The sequence below is a fragment of the Quercus lobata genome, chromosome 10, assembly GCF_001633185.2.
Source record: "Quercus lobata isolate SW786 chromosome 10, ValleyOak3.0 Primary Assembly, whole genome shotgun sequence".
NCBI lineage: Eukaryota > Viridiplantae > Streptophyta > Magnoliopsida > Fagales > Fagaceae > Quercus > Quercus lobata.
The window spans coordinates 48,695,842-48,711,579 of record NC_044913.1 but is presented as its reverse complement, the minus strand read 5'-3'; the positions used below and the strand labels follow the sequence as shown (position 1 = coordinate 48,711,579).

At 34.4% G+C, this 15,738-nt stretch overlaps 1 protein-coding gene across 1 annotated transcript; it reads left to right on the top strand.

Annotated features, from left to right (window-relative positions):
- Nucleotides 1-10,574: 10,574 nt before the first annotated feature.
- LOC115962894 (3-oxo-Delta(4,5)-steroid 5-beta-reductase-like) lies at nt 10,575-14,428 on the top strand. Its single transcript, XM_031081775.1, has 2 exons — nt 10,575-11,411; nt 13,806-14,428. Exons 1-2 carry the CDS (start codon nt 10,736-10,738, stop codon nt 14,261-14,263), a joined length of 1,134 nt encoding a protein of 377 aa, XP_030937635.1. The 5' UTR covers nt 10,575-10,735; the 3' UTR covers nt 14,264-14,428.
- Nucleotides 14,429-15,738: the final 1,310 nt, after the last annotated feature.

Here is a 15,738-nt window from a genome sequence, read left to right as displayed (position 1 = left end):
ATTTTAGTGTTAACCTTTTAATAAGAAATTAAAAGGTTAACACTAAAATTTCAGCTTCAAAGTTGTAGGTGCTGCCGTGTAAGAGCAAAGAGAGAAGAAAAACAAAAATAAAGAAAAAGGAATAGAGAAAGAGGGTTGGATTTTCTATCTGGTGTAGCCAAGAAGATGAGATAAGGAGAAGACTTTTGGAGCACAAAAGAAGATAAGAGATGTGGACTATTGGGGTGGGATACGTGGAAGGCTAGAGAAGAAAAATTGCACCCCCTTTTTTCCAACTTTCTTGCATTCACACTCACACTTTTCTACCAAAAATAATATCACTTTACACACACACACACATACACACACACACACACACACATATATATATATAATATATCCTTACCTTTATAAAGTTATATCCATGAAATTAAAAGAGCATATATGTTTTATAATATCACAAAAATCAAAACTTCATGCACTTAAAAATAATTAAAATAATAACATGCATATAAACCCATAAATTAATTATGAAATTAGGTTGGGGTGTTACATAAACCCTATGCCGAGAAGGTTGCAAGAGTAGCCAGGGAATTCCGCATGTGTGTTTCCACTCCAAGGGATATGTATAAAGTTGAAAGATTCAAACCTTGATTGTAAGTGCCTAACCTGATTCAAATATTCCTGCATTCTGACGTCCCTGGCTTCTAATTCCCTCTTCACCTAGCCCACTTAGAACCAGCCCCACTCCAGATCCTCTCTGATTTGCTGCACCATCAACATATACTCTCCAGGATAAAGGTTCTTGTACGGAGATCAAGCTAATTGATTTTCCATCCATGCCCTACTTCTCTACCTCTTCTTCCAATGGGGATTTAGCTAACTTGGCTACCAAATCTGTGAGGACTTAACCCTTGACAGAGGTAGGAGGCATGTACTAGATGTCAAAAGCTCCAAGGATTGTACCCCATTTGGCAATCTTCCCCGTGTAATTCGCATTCCGAAGTAGAGATCTTAGCGGAAGTTGGGTTAGAACAATAATTGTGTGTGATTGGAAGTAGTGGGGGAGTTTACGTGTAGCGTGCACCATTGCCAAAATGGCCTTCTCCAGTGGTAGGTAACGGACCTTGGCCTCATGTAGTACTTGCTCACATAATAAACTGGCCTTTGTACACCACCATCAGCCCGCACCAATACCAAGCTTACAATGTGAGAGGCCACAGCAATATAGGCAAATAAGACCTCGTCTAACTCAGGCCGGGACATAATAGGTGACTGAGAAAGGTATTCCTTAAACTGTTGAAAGGTCAAGACACACTCTTCGATCCACTTGAGTCCTTTCCATTTGTTCAACAACAGGAAGAAAGGTTTGCACTTGTCCTCTGATTGAGAGATAAACTGATTCAAGGTAGCAGTTATTCCTGTTAGCTTCTGGACCTCTTTGGAATTCCGAGGTAGTTGTAGACTGTTAATCGCCTTAATCTGATCAAGGTTGACCTCAATTCCACGATGATTGACCATATAGCCCAGAAACTTGCCTGATTCCAGGCCAAAAGAGCATTTAGAAGCATTAAGGCGTAGCTTGTGTTTCCTCAGTACTTCAAAAACATCCCTTAGATCACCCACATGCTCGGACACCACTTTACTCTTCACCACCATATCATCTATGTAGACCTCAATATTCTTACCTAACTGTGGCTTAAACATCCTAGTCATTATCCTTTGATAGGTAGATCCTGCATTTTTCAAACCAAAAGATATAACCTTGTAGTGATAATTCCTAGTAGGAGTGACAAAAGCTATTTTTTCTTAATCAGTCAAGGCTAATGGTATTTGGTGGTATCCTTGAAAGGCATGTAAGAAGCTCATCCGAGGATGACCTATAGTTGCATCTACTAGTTGGTCTATTTGAGGTATAGGGAAAGGATCTTTTGGACAAGCCTTATTTAGATCTGTGAAGTCCACACACACTTGCCACTTTCCATTCTTCTTCTTCACCACCACAATATTGGCCAGCCACTCAGTGTAGAACACCTTCTTAATAGCTCCAGCCTGCTTAAGCTTCATTACCTTGTCTTTGACAGCATCAGAATGATCCTTAGATGAGCACTAAGGTGGTTGCTTTTTGGGGGTGATAGAGGGATTGACATTCAAATGATGACATATGAAGCTCGGATCCACCCCCGAAGCTTTGTAAGTGTTTCATGCGAATACATCAACATTCCTCCTGAGAAACTCTATCAGCTCTTCCTTCTCCTAAGGAGACAGTTGAGCTCTGACCTGAAAAAACTTTTCCTGATCATCACCAACAACAACCTTCTCTAAATCCTCACATTTCGCCTCCTCGGCTGGCCCATTAACAGGTAACACCGGAGTCTTTGATTACTACAAGCCTTTCTCAGTAGAGGCCGCGAAGCCTTTTTCAGTTAGTGTAGAACACCTCTTTAATAGCCCCAGTCTGCTTAAGTTTCATCACCTCGTCTCTGATAATATTAGAATGATCCTTAGATGAGCGCCTAGGTGGTTACTTTTTGGGGGTGACAGAGGGATTGACATTCAAATGATGATAGATGAAGCTTGGATCCACCCCCGGAGTTTCGTAAGCATTCCATGCGAATACATCAACATTCCTCTTGAGAAACTCTATCAGCTCTTCCTTCTCCTAAGGAGGTAGCCGAGCTCTGACCTGAAAAAAATTCTCCTGATCATCACCAACAACAACCTTCTCTAAATCCTCACACTTCGCCTTTTCGACTGGCTCATTGACAGGTAACACCAGAGTCTTTGATTGCTACAAGCCTTTCTTAACAGAGGCCGAGGACTCGGCTACAGGTTGATGTAAAATTGTAGCCACTAGACACTACCTAACCATGGTTTGACTCCCAACTAGCTCTTCAATTTGATCCCCCGTCGAATATTTCACCTTTTAATGCAAAGTTGAAGAAATAGTCCCTAGGGCATGGAGCCAAGGTTTGGCCACAATGGCTGTGTAGGGGGGAATAAGCATCCACCACAATGAAATCCACTTCAACCACCTCTGAGCCTGCCTGCACGGGCAGCCTAATCTGATCCCTCAGAATGACAACTTTCCCATCAAAGCTCACTAACGGTGAATCATAGGCCGTTAAATTCTCGGGTTTCAAGTTCAGCCCCTTGTACAAGTCAGGGTACATAATCTCTACGCCATTGCCCTGGTCTACTAACACCCTCTTCACATCATACCCTCCTATCTTGAGGGTGACCACTAAGGCATCATCATGTGGCTATATAGTTTCGATTTTATCCTTGTCTGAAAAGCTCAACGTCAGTCGGATCTCTACTCTAACCCTATTTGGCTTAGAATTAGAGTTCTCGGCTAGTAGCCGAGTTATAGATGAGAACGGGTTCTCCTAAGAGCAACAATGATGACATTAATTATGCTCAAAGGGGGTCTTAAAGAAGCATCTCTCTGGAAGTCTGACCCTCCCTGGCCATTGGGATGATACAAAAATTGCTTCAACCTTCCTTCTTGGACTAGCTAGTCCAGATGATTCCACAAAGTCTTACAATCCTCTATGATGTGTTCCCGGTCTTGTTGGTATTAGCAATGAAAGCTCTGATTACGACTCATGGGGCCTCCTCCCATCTTTTTTTGCCATTTAAAGAATGACTCATTCTTAATCTTCTCCAGAACTTGGTGTACTAATTTTCGGAACACCGCGTTAACCGCTTGAGTATTGGTGGGCCTTGACTGCCCAGCATAATCTCTTTGAGGCCAATTATTGTTGTATCGGTCCGACTTGAAATCCCTCATCTCCTAAGGATAACTTTAGCCTTCCCTTTCCCCTTCCCCTGTTGCTGGTCTTCTTCGACCCTCTTATACTTATCAATTCGATTGATGAGTTAGCGTACACTAGTGGCAGGTTTCCTAGTCAAAGACTTCCTTAAACCGTGCTTGGTAGGTAGGCCGACCTTGAAAGTCCTGATGGCTACATCGTCAAAGTCACGATCTATCTCATTGAACATCTCCTAGTATCTGTCCGAGTATGTTTTTAGAGTCTCCCCTTCTTGCATGGTTAAGGACAGTAAGAAATCTAAGGACTGAGGAACCCAAGGATCGAGGAACCCTACTACAAGTAATAAAACGAGAGCCAAATGCCTGAGTAAGCTCCTTAAAGGAATCTATGGAACTTGCCCCTAGGCCATCATCACCAGAGGAAACATCAGAGTTAGAGGGAGTTTGCTTTCGTCGTGCATGGCGTAGCTTCCTCTTCAAATGGTCAATCTCTTGCTGCATGGCCCTAGCATTCTGCTCTTGGGAGACATGACTCCCACCCCGAGAGTGGCTTCCACTAATATGCGTGGTATACACACTAACCTTCCAGCCCCTTCTAAGCTAAAGATTAAGGAAATAATCTTGACGTCAGGGCCTCGTGGATTCTTCCTGGTGTGGACCTGATCCTACCATGATCAACCATTACACTCATTATCATACAAGTTTTTTCCATAGATGGCGCCAATTGTAAGGACATGATTTTGAGCCCAAGCCTAAAGTGTAAATGGATCTTGGCCCAATAAGCCCAATACAATGAATTTGTAGAGAGTGGGTTATAAAACTAAACTCTAATGAGTTGGATAATAGTTAGAATGAATTTAGAAGACAATCAAGCAAAAGCAGACTGGATTTATCTAAGTAAAATCGTCCTTGGCACAATCCGAGGAGGTTAGTTCTTGTATATATCAATTGAAAATGGTTACAGATACAATTTTGATTGTTACAATGCTTTCTCCCTCAATTATTCGATCCCTTTTACTTAGGGTATCTCTTCTATTTTATATTATCTTCCCCTTTCATCCCTATCTTCCACGTGCAATCAAATTGTTGGTGTTGGTTCCTGTCCCATCAGCACCTTCCTAAAATCCTTGGGTAACAGCTGTAAGGCTGAAAATTACTATTTAGGTATCACTTCCTCATTAATGCGGCCAGAGAGTTCGCTGCAGAGCCTTCAATGTGGTGGTAACAGCTTTTCCTTAAATGTTTGTAGCTTTCCTTTATTTTGTTCCTTCTTGATTCTTATCCTTATCTATGGAGCAGTCCAGAATGTTGGCTTTGATGGCAGACTACATCTTCCAACCTTGGATGTGCTTAGCCAAGGTGACTTTCCTCCTCGAACCCCTTCCTAGGCGAACATGACCAGATCTTACCTTTTACCTACTAACACGGATTCTTATGATAATGCTTGCTCATCCTCGGACTACTTAACGTCCTCGAATTGGTCCCCAGGTGCAATACATATGTAGACATGTACTCCTGGGCCTTTCACCCTCACATCCAATATCAAATGTTCTATTTTTTTTATCACTTAATTTAAAATAATATAAACAACTCATTAAAATAATAAAGGGAATAAGAGAACTTGAGTTTTTTAATTAAAGGAAGAGATATAATCTTAAGAAAATATTGTATTCTATTTTTTACAACTTGCTATAGTCAACTGGTATTTATACCAGTTTACTGTAGTTGCAAAAAATTTAACTTTAACTTCTCCAATAACACATGATTTTTTAGTTCTTTAGTGGTAAAATAGTTTTTTTTTTTTTTTTTTTCGCTAAAATACAATCACCATCGTAAATATTTTTATTGTTTTTATTAAGTTTTTAGGTTGGATAGTTGCTATTTGGGTGATGCTAGCTAGAATTATTGAAGAGAAGGGAGACCTAAAATTTTAGAAGAAGGGTCCAACTAAAAAATAAAATGTCTAATAACCAAAAAAATAATAATTTGAACCATTGGGCCTGGGCCCCTTGGGCCCCACCTGGGTCCATCTTTGCTCAACAGTGATAGGTCGTCCCACTAATGCCGGTCAATATAGCCAACTCCATTTAGCAACCCCTTCCACTCGTTTCAAAACCCCAAACCAAATCAACTTGCTGAATTGCTTATGGTTTAATTTCACACTTATGTGGCTTATAACTTTTCTTCCATCATTCACAAGTCACATTCACACAAGTCGAGTAAGTTTTGCGTGCTCACAGTGTATAAATCCATCTTTGTACGCCATTTACTTTCTAAGCTCATTTCCATTTCTATCTCTTTCAGATCAGAGTTGTGCGGGGTACATGGTATATAAATCCATCTTTGTACATCATTGACTTACTAGGCTCATTTCATTCTCAGATCAGGTTGTAAAAATCACTCTTATTATTAAAGCCAATTCAGATAACAACCATATGGAATTTCTCTTTGATTTTTGACGCCACGTATAACAACAACAACGCCTTCCACCACTCATAGCTCATCCCCAAACCAACAGATCAAAAGCAATATTATGTTAAATTTTGTATGTTCTATAATCCAGGCTAGATTAAAGCAATGTTAAGTCATAAAATGATATCTTATATATAAAAAGCGCCAATGTCCGCTACAGTGTTTCGGCACCGAAACCCAATGTATCTATACTGTGCAATTACTGTAACGGTAACAGTGCTTTGGTGAGCATTTTTTTTTTTTCAACCCTTTTGTTTAAGTTTTGCACAGAAGCTACAGTGCCTCTTGGCACTGTAGCTACAGTAGTTGCATTTTTTTAGTCATCCGTTTGTATTTTTTTAATATATTATTATATAGACACAACAAATTTCACAATATTTTTACAATATATATAAAAAGCGTCAATGCCCGCTATGGTGCTTCGGCACTGTAAACCCAGTGTGTTTATATTGTACAAGCACTGTAGCGGTAACAGTGCTTTGGTGAGGCACTTTTTTTTTTTTTTTTTTCAACCCTTTTGTTTAAGTTTTGCATAGCAACGATAGTGCCGCTTGGCATTGTAGCTATAGTAGTTGCTTTTTTTTAGTCTTCCATTTGTATTTTTTTAATATATTGTTATATAGACACAACAAATATCACAATATTTTTATGATTATTTAGGTGTCAATTTTTTATAAATCAAAATAAAATAATAAAATATAAAACTGTGACCAACCACAACTGAAAATAAATGTTTTGTGAAAATGTTGTGACACTTGTTAGTACAATATTTTTGCACTGTAGCTACAGCGCCTAATTTTTTTTTTTTTTTTAAGTAATTTGTTTGTGTTTTTTTTTCCTTTTAAATATTTATGTAAGCTAGTATATATATTCTGACATAACAAATTTTACAATATTTTCACAATTATTGATATGTCAATTTCTTACAAATCGGAATAAAATAATAAAATATGAGATTGTGATCAATCACAACTAAAAATAAATGTTTATAATAAAAGCGTGAATGTAGGCACAACATCTTGGCACTGTACATCTAGTGTTTTTGCACTGTGCAGCGCTGTAGCTACAACAGTTCTTTGGTTTAGTTAGTCTTTTTTTTTTTTTTTTCCAGTAATTGGTTTGTGTTTTTTTTTTTCTTTTAAATATTGATGTAAGCTGACATTTATATTGTTATACTGACACAACAAATTTCACAATATTTTCACAATTATTGACGTGTCAATTTCTTACAAGTCGAAATAAAAAAATAAAATATAAGGCAGTAGCCAACCACAACTAAAAATAAATGTTTAAAAAAAAATGTCACAACACTTATTATTATCACAATATTTTCACAATTGTTAAAATCTTACTTTCTTATATATAAAATAAATAAAAAATGCTAAATCCACAACATTTTAACATTAATTTCATAACAAATCATAGGTAAGCTATTATTGATGGATAGCATTAGAGCTACAGTGCTTTTGGTTTATTCAACTGGCATTGTACTAGAGTTTTTTTTTTTTCCAATAATCGGTCTATGTTTTTTTTTCTTTGAAATATTTATGTAAGCTAGCATATATATTGTTATACTGATACAATAAATTTCACAATATTTTCACAATTATTGACGTGTCAATTTCTTACAAGTCGAAATAAAATAATAAAATATGAAACTATGACTAACCACAATTGAAAATAAACGTTTTAAGAAAATGTTACAACACTTATTATTATCACAATTGTTGAGATCTCAGTTTCTTATAGATCAAATAAAAAAATTCTAAGTCCACAACATTTTAACATTAATTTCTACCGTGCGTAAAGTATTTTTTTTTTTTGCCTGCAATCGGTTTGTGTTTCTTTTTCTTTTAAATATTTACGTAAACTGGCTTATATATTGTTATACCAACACAACAAATATCACAATATTTTTACAAATATTGAAGTATCAATTTCTTACAAGTTGAAATAAAATAATAAAATATGAAACTATGACTAACCACAATTGAAAATAAACGTTTTAAGAAAATGTTACAACACTTATTATTATCACAATTGTTGAGATCTCAGTTTCTTATAGATCAAATAAAAAAATTCTAAGTCCACAACATTTTAACATTAATTTCTACCGTGCGTAAAGTATTTTTTTTTTTTTGCCTGCAATCGGTTTGTGTTTCTTTTTCTTTTAAATATTTACGTAAACTGGCTTATATATTGTTATACCAACACAACAAATATCACAATATTTTTACAAATATTGAAGTATCAATTTCTTACAAGTTGAAATAAAATAATAAAATATGAGATTGTGATTAACCACAACTGAAAATAAATGTTTTGAGAATAATAATAACAATGTTATTAGTTTAAAACCAATAATAACTTATCATTTAGAATTTGTTCTAAAAATATTATGAATGTAGCATTTCTCTCAAATAAAATAAAAAAATATCTATTCGGATTCTAAAAATAAAAATATTATGAAAATATTTATTATATTTTTAAACTTATTTTTTCATATAATTAAATTAGGTGAGTCAAAATTTATGATTTTACACACAAAATTTATATTAATTTTCTCACTGCCGTGCAGCTAACGCTAGTAATGGTTAAAAAAGTCTACAAAAAGTCTTTCAAGGTAAAGCAACAAATATTTCGTCACATCCTATCCTGATGTGATGAATGTCAGAAGATATTTATATATTGTCTTCAAAGTTATGTTCAAATTTAGAGGAAAAAAAAAAAAAAAAGCCATAGAAATACTACTTTTCTATCGTAACTTCTTCAACTTGCGACAAGGTTATGACTAATAATAGGGAGCAGCTTTAGGAATTTTTTCCAGCGTGTTTCTCAAGGTGTATAAATTACACAATTTAATAAATTTTTTTTTTTTTTTATATATTGACAATAATAATAATAAAAAACACACAAATATATAAAATTTTATAACATAAAGCTTGTGGAGTTCAGTTGTGGTTGTTGTTAGTGTTGCTGAACAGGAATGGACGACGATGTCTGGTGAGAATAAGTGAGTTTCTTATTTCCTTTTAGCTTTTAGGTTTGATTTAGTTTTAGCTTAAATTGTTTAAGGACTTGTGAATCCGTAAGGCACTGAGGCAGTGAAGATTTTTTTTTTTTTTTTTAAATATTTGTTGAATTAAAAATGTAATCGTGTTGGTGTTGGAGTAGTGATAGTCTTAGTTTGAGATGAGATTGATCTTGTACTGGGCTTTTCTATTGGCATTTGGTTTGGGCCTTGTTAGTGGTTTTATTATAATTTTTTTTTTCTAGATTTTCATTCAAGGTTTTTTATTTTTTATTATTATAAACTAGTACGATAAAAGAACCAAAAAAGGGACTGATTACTGGTTTTTTGGTTGAACTGAGATCCGACCGATGGTCGAACCGGTGACGTTATAAATAATATAAATAATAAAATTTTAAATTATATAAATAAAAATATAATAAGTTTATTACTAATAATATGATAGCAAAATGTAAAAAGATAATATTTAGTGACACCTTTCGTGTAAATTTAATCAAATTTCTTTAGAATAGACAATCGCATATTTAATTATAATCATAAAAATAAAAAGTTTATTTTATATATATATAATGAATTAATTGATGTTATGTAAAAATTAAGTAACTTTTAAAGTTTATTCACTCAATTACCTAAAGCTACTATTTTTTTCTAATCAAATTTATCGGAAAAAGAAAAAAGAAAAGTAGTTGTACAATGAAAAAAACTAAATTTATGTGACTTTGACCAATTAGTTCTATAATATATATATTTTAATGTTTTTGAGAAGAAGTAGTCGTACAATAACAGTGTATTAAGTAAAGCAAAAACTAAAAGTAAAGCCATAGTATAGGCTTAAAAGAATATAAAAGCATGTGGATCTTTTAACTTGAAAGACCCTAATATATTGTTAAGTTGCTCAAATTATGGATCAAAATTTAATTTTATTGGCATAAAAAAAAATTCAGGATGTTCCCAAAATTTTTTTTAAAGGTAGATAAATATAAAATTTTAAATTATTATATATAATTTTTTATTTTTATTTTTAGGTCAGGGTGGTCCTGGACCAACTGGCCATAACGCGGTGCCGCCACTGCTAATAATGTGGTTGTAGAAGAACTGAAAGGGATAATACTTTAAGATATTATATAGTTTAAGGTCATACCTAACTTTCAAAAATTAAGTGGTCCATCTGAGTAATTGTTTCTCCCCAAGATAATAACAACAACGCCGCCTTCCATTCATATCTAAACCCCATTCTAAAAAAAAAAACAAATCCGTCTTTGTACATCATTCACTTACTAGGCTCATTTCAATTTTCTATCATTTTTAGATCAGGTTATAAAAATCTCTCCTATTACTAAAGCCAATTCAGATAGCAACCATATGAAATTTCTCTTTGATTTTTGACGCCACACAAACACCATATAACAACAACAACAACGCCTTTCACCACTCATATCTTATACCCAATCCAATAGATCAAACTCTCTCTCTCTCTCATGGAGCAAGAGGTCCCTAACACTAGCACACCAGTAGCACTGGTTGTGGGAGTGACAGGCATGGCAGGGTTGAGCTTGGCTGAAGCTTTAAAGAGTCCAACAGCCCTTGGTGGTCCGTGGAAAGTCTACGGCTCAGCTCGCCGCGCCAAACCAACATGGTTCCCTTCCTCCACCCTTGACCATTACATAACTTTTGACGCCTTAAACTTTGATGACACACTCAAACATCTCTCCCCAGTAGCCCATGAAATCACCCATGTCTTTTGGATAGCAATCCAAGTACGTGAAAACGAAGAATCTAACATAGTTGCCAACTCTACCATGCTTGAAAATGTTATCAAAGCTCTCAAATCAGCCACACCTTCAAGGCTATGTCATATAACGTTGCAAACTGGCTCCAAACATTACATGGGTCAGATTTTTGATCCAGTTCTTGGAGCCCAACTTGTGCATCATGAACCTCCATTTCATGAGGACATGCCTCGACTACCCTACCCTAACTTCTATTATGCTCTAGAAGACCTTTTGGCTTCATACTCACCATCACTCTCATATTCTGTGCACCGTTCTTCTATAATAGTTGGTGCATCCTCAAGGAGCTTCTACAATGCGTTGCTGACTCTATGCGTGTATGCTATTATCTGTAAATACCAAGGCTTGCCCTTTCGGTATCCAGGTATTTAATTATAATTCTAAATGTTATTAAATTCATTCCGTTCAGGCTTCTTCTTCTTCTTCTTCTTCTTCTTCCCCATCTGTGCTTCGTCTCAGACTCTCTAGTCTCTGCCTCTTCTGTTGTTTTTGGTTTTTAACTTTAGGGTTCGTTTGGTTAAGTTGGAGGAGCGAAAATTTGAGAGGATAGAAAATTGGTGAAAGGATAGAAAAGTGGAAGGGTAAAAGTGATTTAGGTTTCTATCCTACGTGTTTGGTTGGATGTGTAGAAAAGTAAGATGATGAAAAACATTTTTTTTTTTTTTTTTTTAAGAAAATTGGAAGAATAGAAAATTTAGTTTATATAAATTTACTCTTATATCATTATTACATAATACGTAAGAAATAATATATCTACTCATCAAATAATATAAAAATTAACACAATAAATATAAATTTATATTATTTTTCTTTGTTATTATATATAATATAATATAATATAATATATACTATATTAATATATATATATATATATATAAACAAAATTTAGTTACAAAATTGGTTGTAACCTAAAACTATAACCTTACTCAATAAAATAAACATTACTACAAATTTTAAAAATATAACCATTGAATTGTATATTCTTTACACTCTTAATATACGTGTCAAATTTTATGTCAATCGGATATTATTTACTATGAGTTCGTTTGGATTAAACTTATTTTTGCTGAAACTGAAAACTGAAACTGAAAACACTGTAGCAAAATAATTTTTAAATGTGTGAATAGTATCGTGGGACTCATTTTTAATGAAAAAGTTGCTGAAAAGTGAAATTTGTGGGTCCATAAACAGTGCACAAATACACTGTTCACAGTTGACTTGGTCAAATAGTGCGGCTAAAAAAAAAAAAAAAATTGGAAAACGCAACATTGTATTTCAGCCACTTTCAGCGCAATCCAAACACCCTCTATATAATTTATAAGCTTATATGTTATGCATAATTTTAAACTACAAAAACTTGCATTAAAACAGTTTATTGATGATATAATTATTAATCTTTAATTTTTTAGAAATTTTGTAAATATGGAAGATATAAGAATAAGATGTAATTCAATGATGAATTTATCAAAATTCATCTTCAATAAAAAGATATTGAACAATGCTGTAGTTTAAAACTAAAAAAAAAATTATATATTTATATATTTTGCTGGGAGTAAAAAAAAAAAAAAAAAACGCTACAACAACGTAGATATCTATAATTTGAGAGGACATAAGACGTAGAGCCACAATGATGAAGAGGCACAGTGAAGATGGCTAGAAGAAGAAAAAAAAAAGATCAATAGAAAAGAGAGAGAGAGAGAGTTACGACTAGAATGGGGAATGGATTAAAAAAATTAAAAAAATATATTTAAAAAAAAAAAAAGGAAATTGTCAAAGACTACAAGACGTAGAGCTGTGAAGAGACACAATAAAGAGAATATAAAACAAAGTGCAGGAGAAAGACAGCTATCAGATCAGCTGTGTGGGACTGGGAAGGGGCTAAATTTGGAGGTGGTATACCATACTTCATATACATGTTTCCTTCCTTTTATAGAGATGGACCCACACAGAGAATATAAAATGTAATTTACTATCTGATTCATAAATTCATTTTTATGTTTTATTTTAAATTATAAAAATTTGAATTTAAACAATTAATTAATAACATATTTATTGATCTTTAATCATCTTTAAATTTTGTAATTATGAAAAATATACAAAAATAATGTAATCTAATGGTGAATTTATCAAAATTCATATCTAATTAAAAAATATTGAGATGAAACTTAAACTCAACCCATATATATATAAAAGTACATATTTATATTTTTATATTTGGTTATTGTTTTTCTTTATCTAAGTACATATTTATATTTTATAAAAAAAAAGTTCATATTTATCCCTAAAAAAATTCATATTTATGTTTTTATATTCTAAAAAAGTGTTTATTGTTATTATTATAATTATTGGGTATACATTTAGGCTTAAGATTTATATGTTAATTGTAATATATAGACTTGTAATTTTAAGATTTTTAATAAATTATGAGTTTTGACCAATAGTATATAAAGAAATATATATATATATATATATAAATAAAATAAAATAAAATACCAGTAACCCACAAAATATTGCACCGAAATGGGCCAGTACCGAAATATTTCGTTTCATTAGAAAATCCGAAATGGATTCCAAAATAATATTCATAACTTTCAATTACTCCCCTTAATAAATGGAGCCTAACACATGATATTTTTAACACTTAAATGAGATGTAAAGTATAAACAAAGATCAAAATCATGACTTTTTGCTTTAATACCGTGATAAATTTGTGGTATTAGGAGATGGTAAGTTTAATAACTTAATATAATTCTAATAGGTACAAAATACACGTGGGAGAATTTCTGTGACATGTCAGATGCACGCGTGTTAGCGGAGCAACAGATTTGGGCTGCGGTAATGGATAGAGCTAAGAACCAAGCCTTTAATTGCACCAATGGTGATGTTTTTACGTGGAAGTGCTTCTGGAAGGTGTGTTGTGAGATCTTTGATGTAGAGTTTGTGCCATTTGATGAGAATGAAAAGTTTGATTGGGTTGGGATGATGAAGAAGAAGGGAAGGGTGTGGGATGAGATCGTTGAAAAGTATGGGCTCTACAAGACCAACATGGAGGAAATTGTTTGTCTAGAGGCAGTCGATGCGGTTCTGCATTTTGATTTTCCACATGTTTGTAGCATGAACAAGAGTCGCGAGTTTGGTTTTTTTGGGTTTGCCAATACATTGAAGAGTATTGGCATGTGGGTAGGGCGATTAAGAGACATGAAAATAATACCCTAGTTACGAAATCATGATTCCTTTGATGTGTATTGCTTGAGAAATGTAGCAAAGAATGTAAATAAAATAATTTCTTAGATTGATGTTTCACTTAATTTGGTGTAAGATTCTACTATATATTGGTGTATGATCCAGAGGTGAAATGAAATAAATATAGTTATTAGCCTCCTTTTTTTTTTTTTTTTTTTTTTTCATATAGTCACTACCAAATCAGGATATTTTGTTGCTTCTAGCGTGGTTGAAGAACTTTCTTCATTATTTATATTAGTGTGTAGCTCCTTGCATGTATATGACTACAATTAAATACAATTATAATTATACTTTTCAAATGATACATGGTATTAACTTACACTTTTTTTAAACCATACATTTCTAATATATGTAATGCATAGTTTCTCATATTATATATATATATATATATATATATATATATATATGTAGGGGTGAAATTCCCAAAACTAACAGTGGGCCTGGGGACCCACACAAAGCCTAACCATGACCCAACGAGGAATAGGGGCCCAAATGACTTCTGGCCCAACCCTGTTGAGCCTGGTTCGTTCTAGAAGACGTCCGAGGAGGAATGCCTCCTCGGACACGTGAATATGGGCCCAATGAGCGTCCCCTCCACAGTGAAGAACCCATCCAGGCGAATGTGGGTAGGAGGATGAGCCTCACGCAGCAGGAAAGAAGAAAATGTAAGACATCAGGGAGAAACCACAACTGCCGCATTAAATGTAAGAAAGCTACCTTTTCAACTGCATTAATGTGGAGAAGACAGGCGAACAGTGTTACATTGGCCAGTGCAACTCATAGAAGGATAAAGGAGATGTCCGATGGGACAGGCACTCAAGTGAAGGTCCAGATGGCTAACAAGTGTAAGGTTCTTATCAATTCAAGGAGGCTATATAAGAGAAGGAGATCCCTATGAAGAGGGGATCGGGGAATTAAGAGAAAAGAGAGAGAGAAAGGTGAAAGAACTCTATAGTCTGTAAACAGAGCAAAATGTGCACTTATACGTCTCCTCAGACCGATATCCTATTAAACGTAAATGGAATATTCTCACGTTCAACATGTTGCATGGCGTACATCTAACTGACATTCACTTCGTCTAGTCCTAGCTCTGTAACCCACCCTCTACAAATTCATTGTCTGGGGACCTTTGGGGCCAGAACCACTTACTTGCTAGGCCTGGGCCCCCAAAACCCCCTACAATTGGCGCCGTCTGTGGGGAGAACTTGTGTCTCGACAAGTGAAACAGTAAGAGATGGAAGGATCAGGTCCGCGCCAAACCGGACGTGCAGAATCTCAACGGCAGGACAACTTTTTAAATCTCAAACGAGGGAAGGACCAAGATAATCAACGAAAGGGCAGTGTGAACACCTCTCACACGAGTAGAAGCCGCTCAAAAGGGAAAGATCATGCATCCCATAAGCAAAACGAGCGAAAGGCTCTACAGTAAGAGATTGATGATTTGAAGA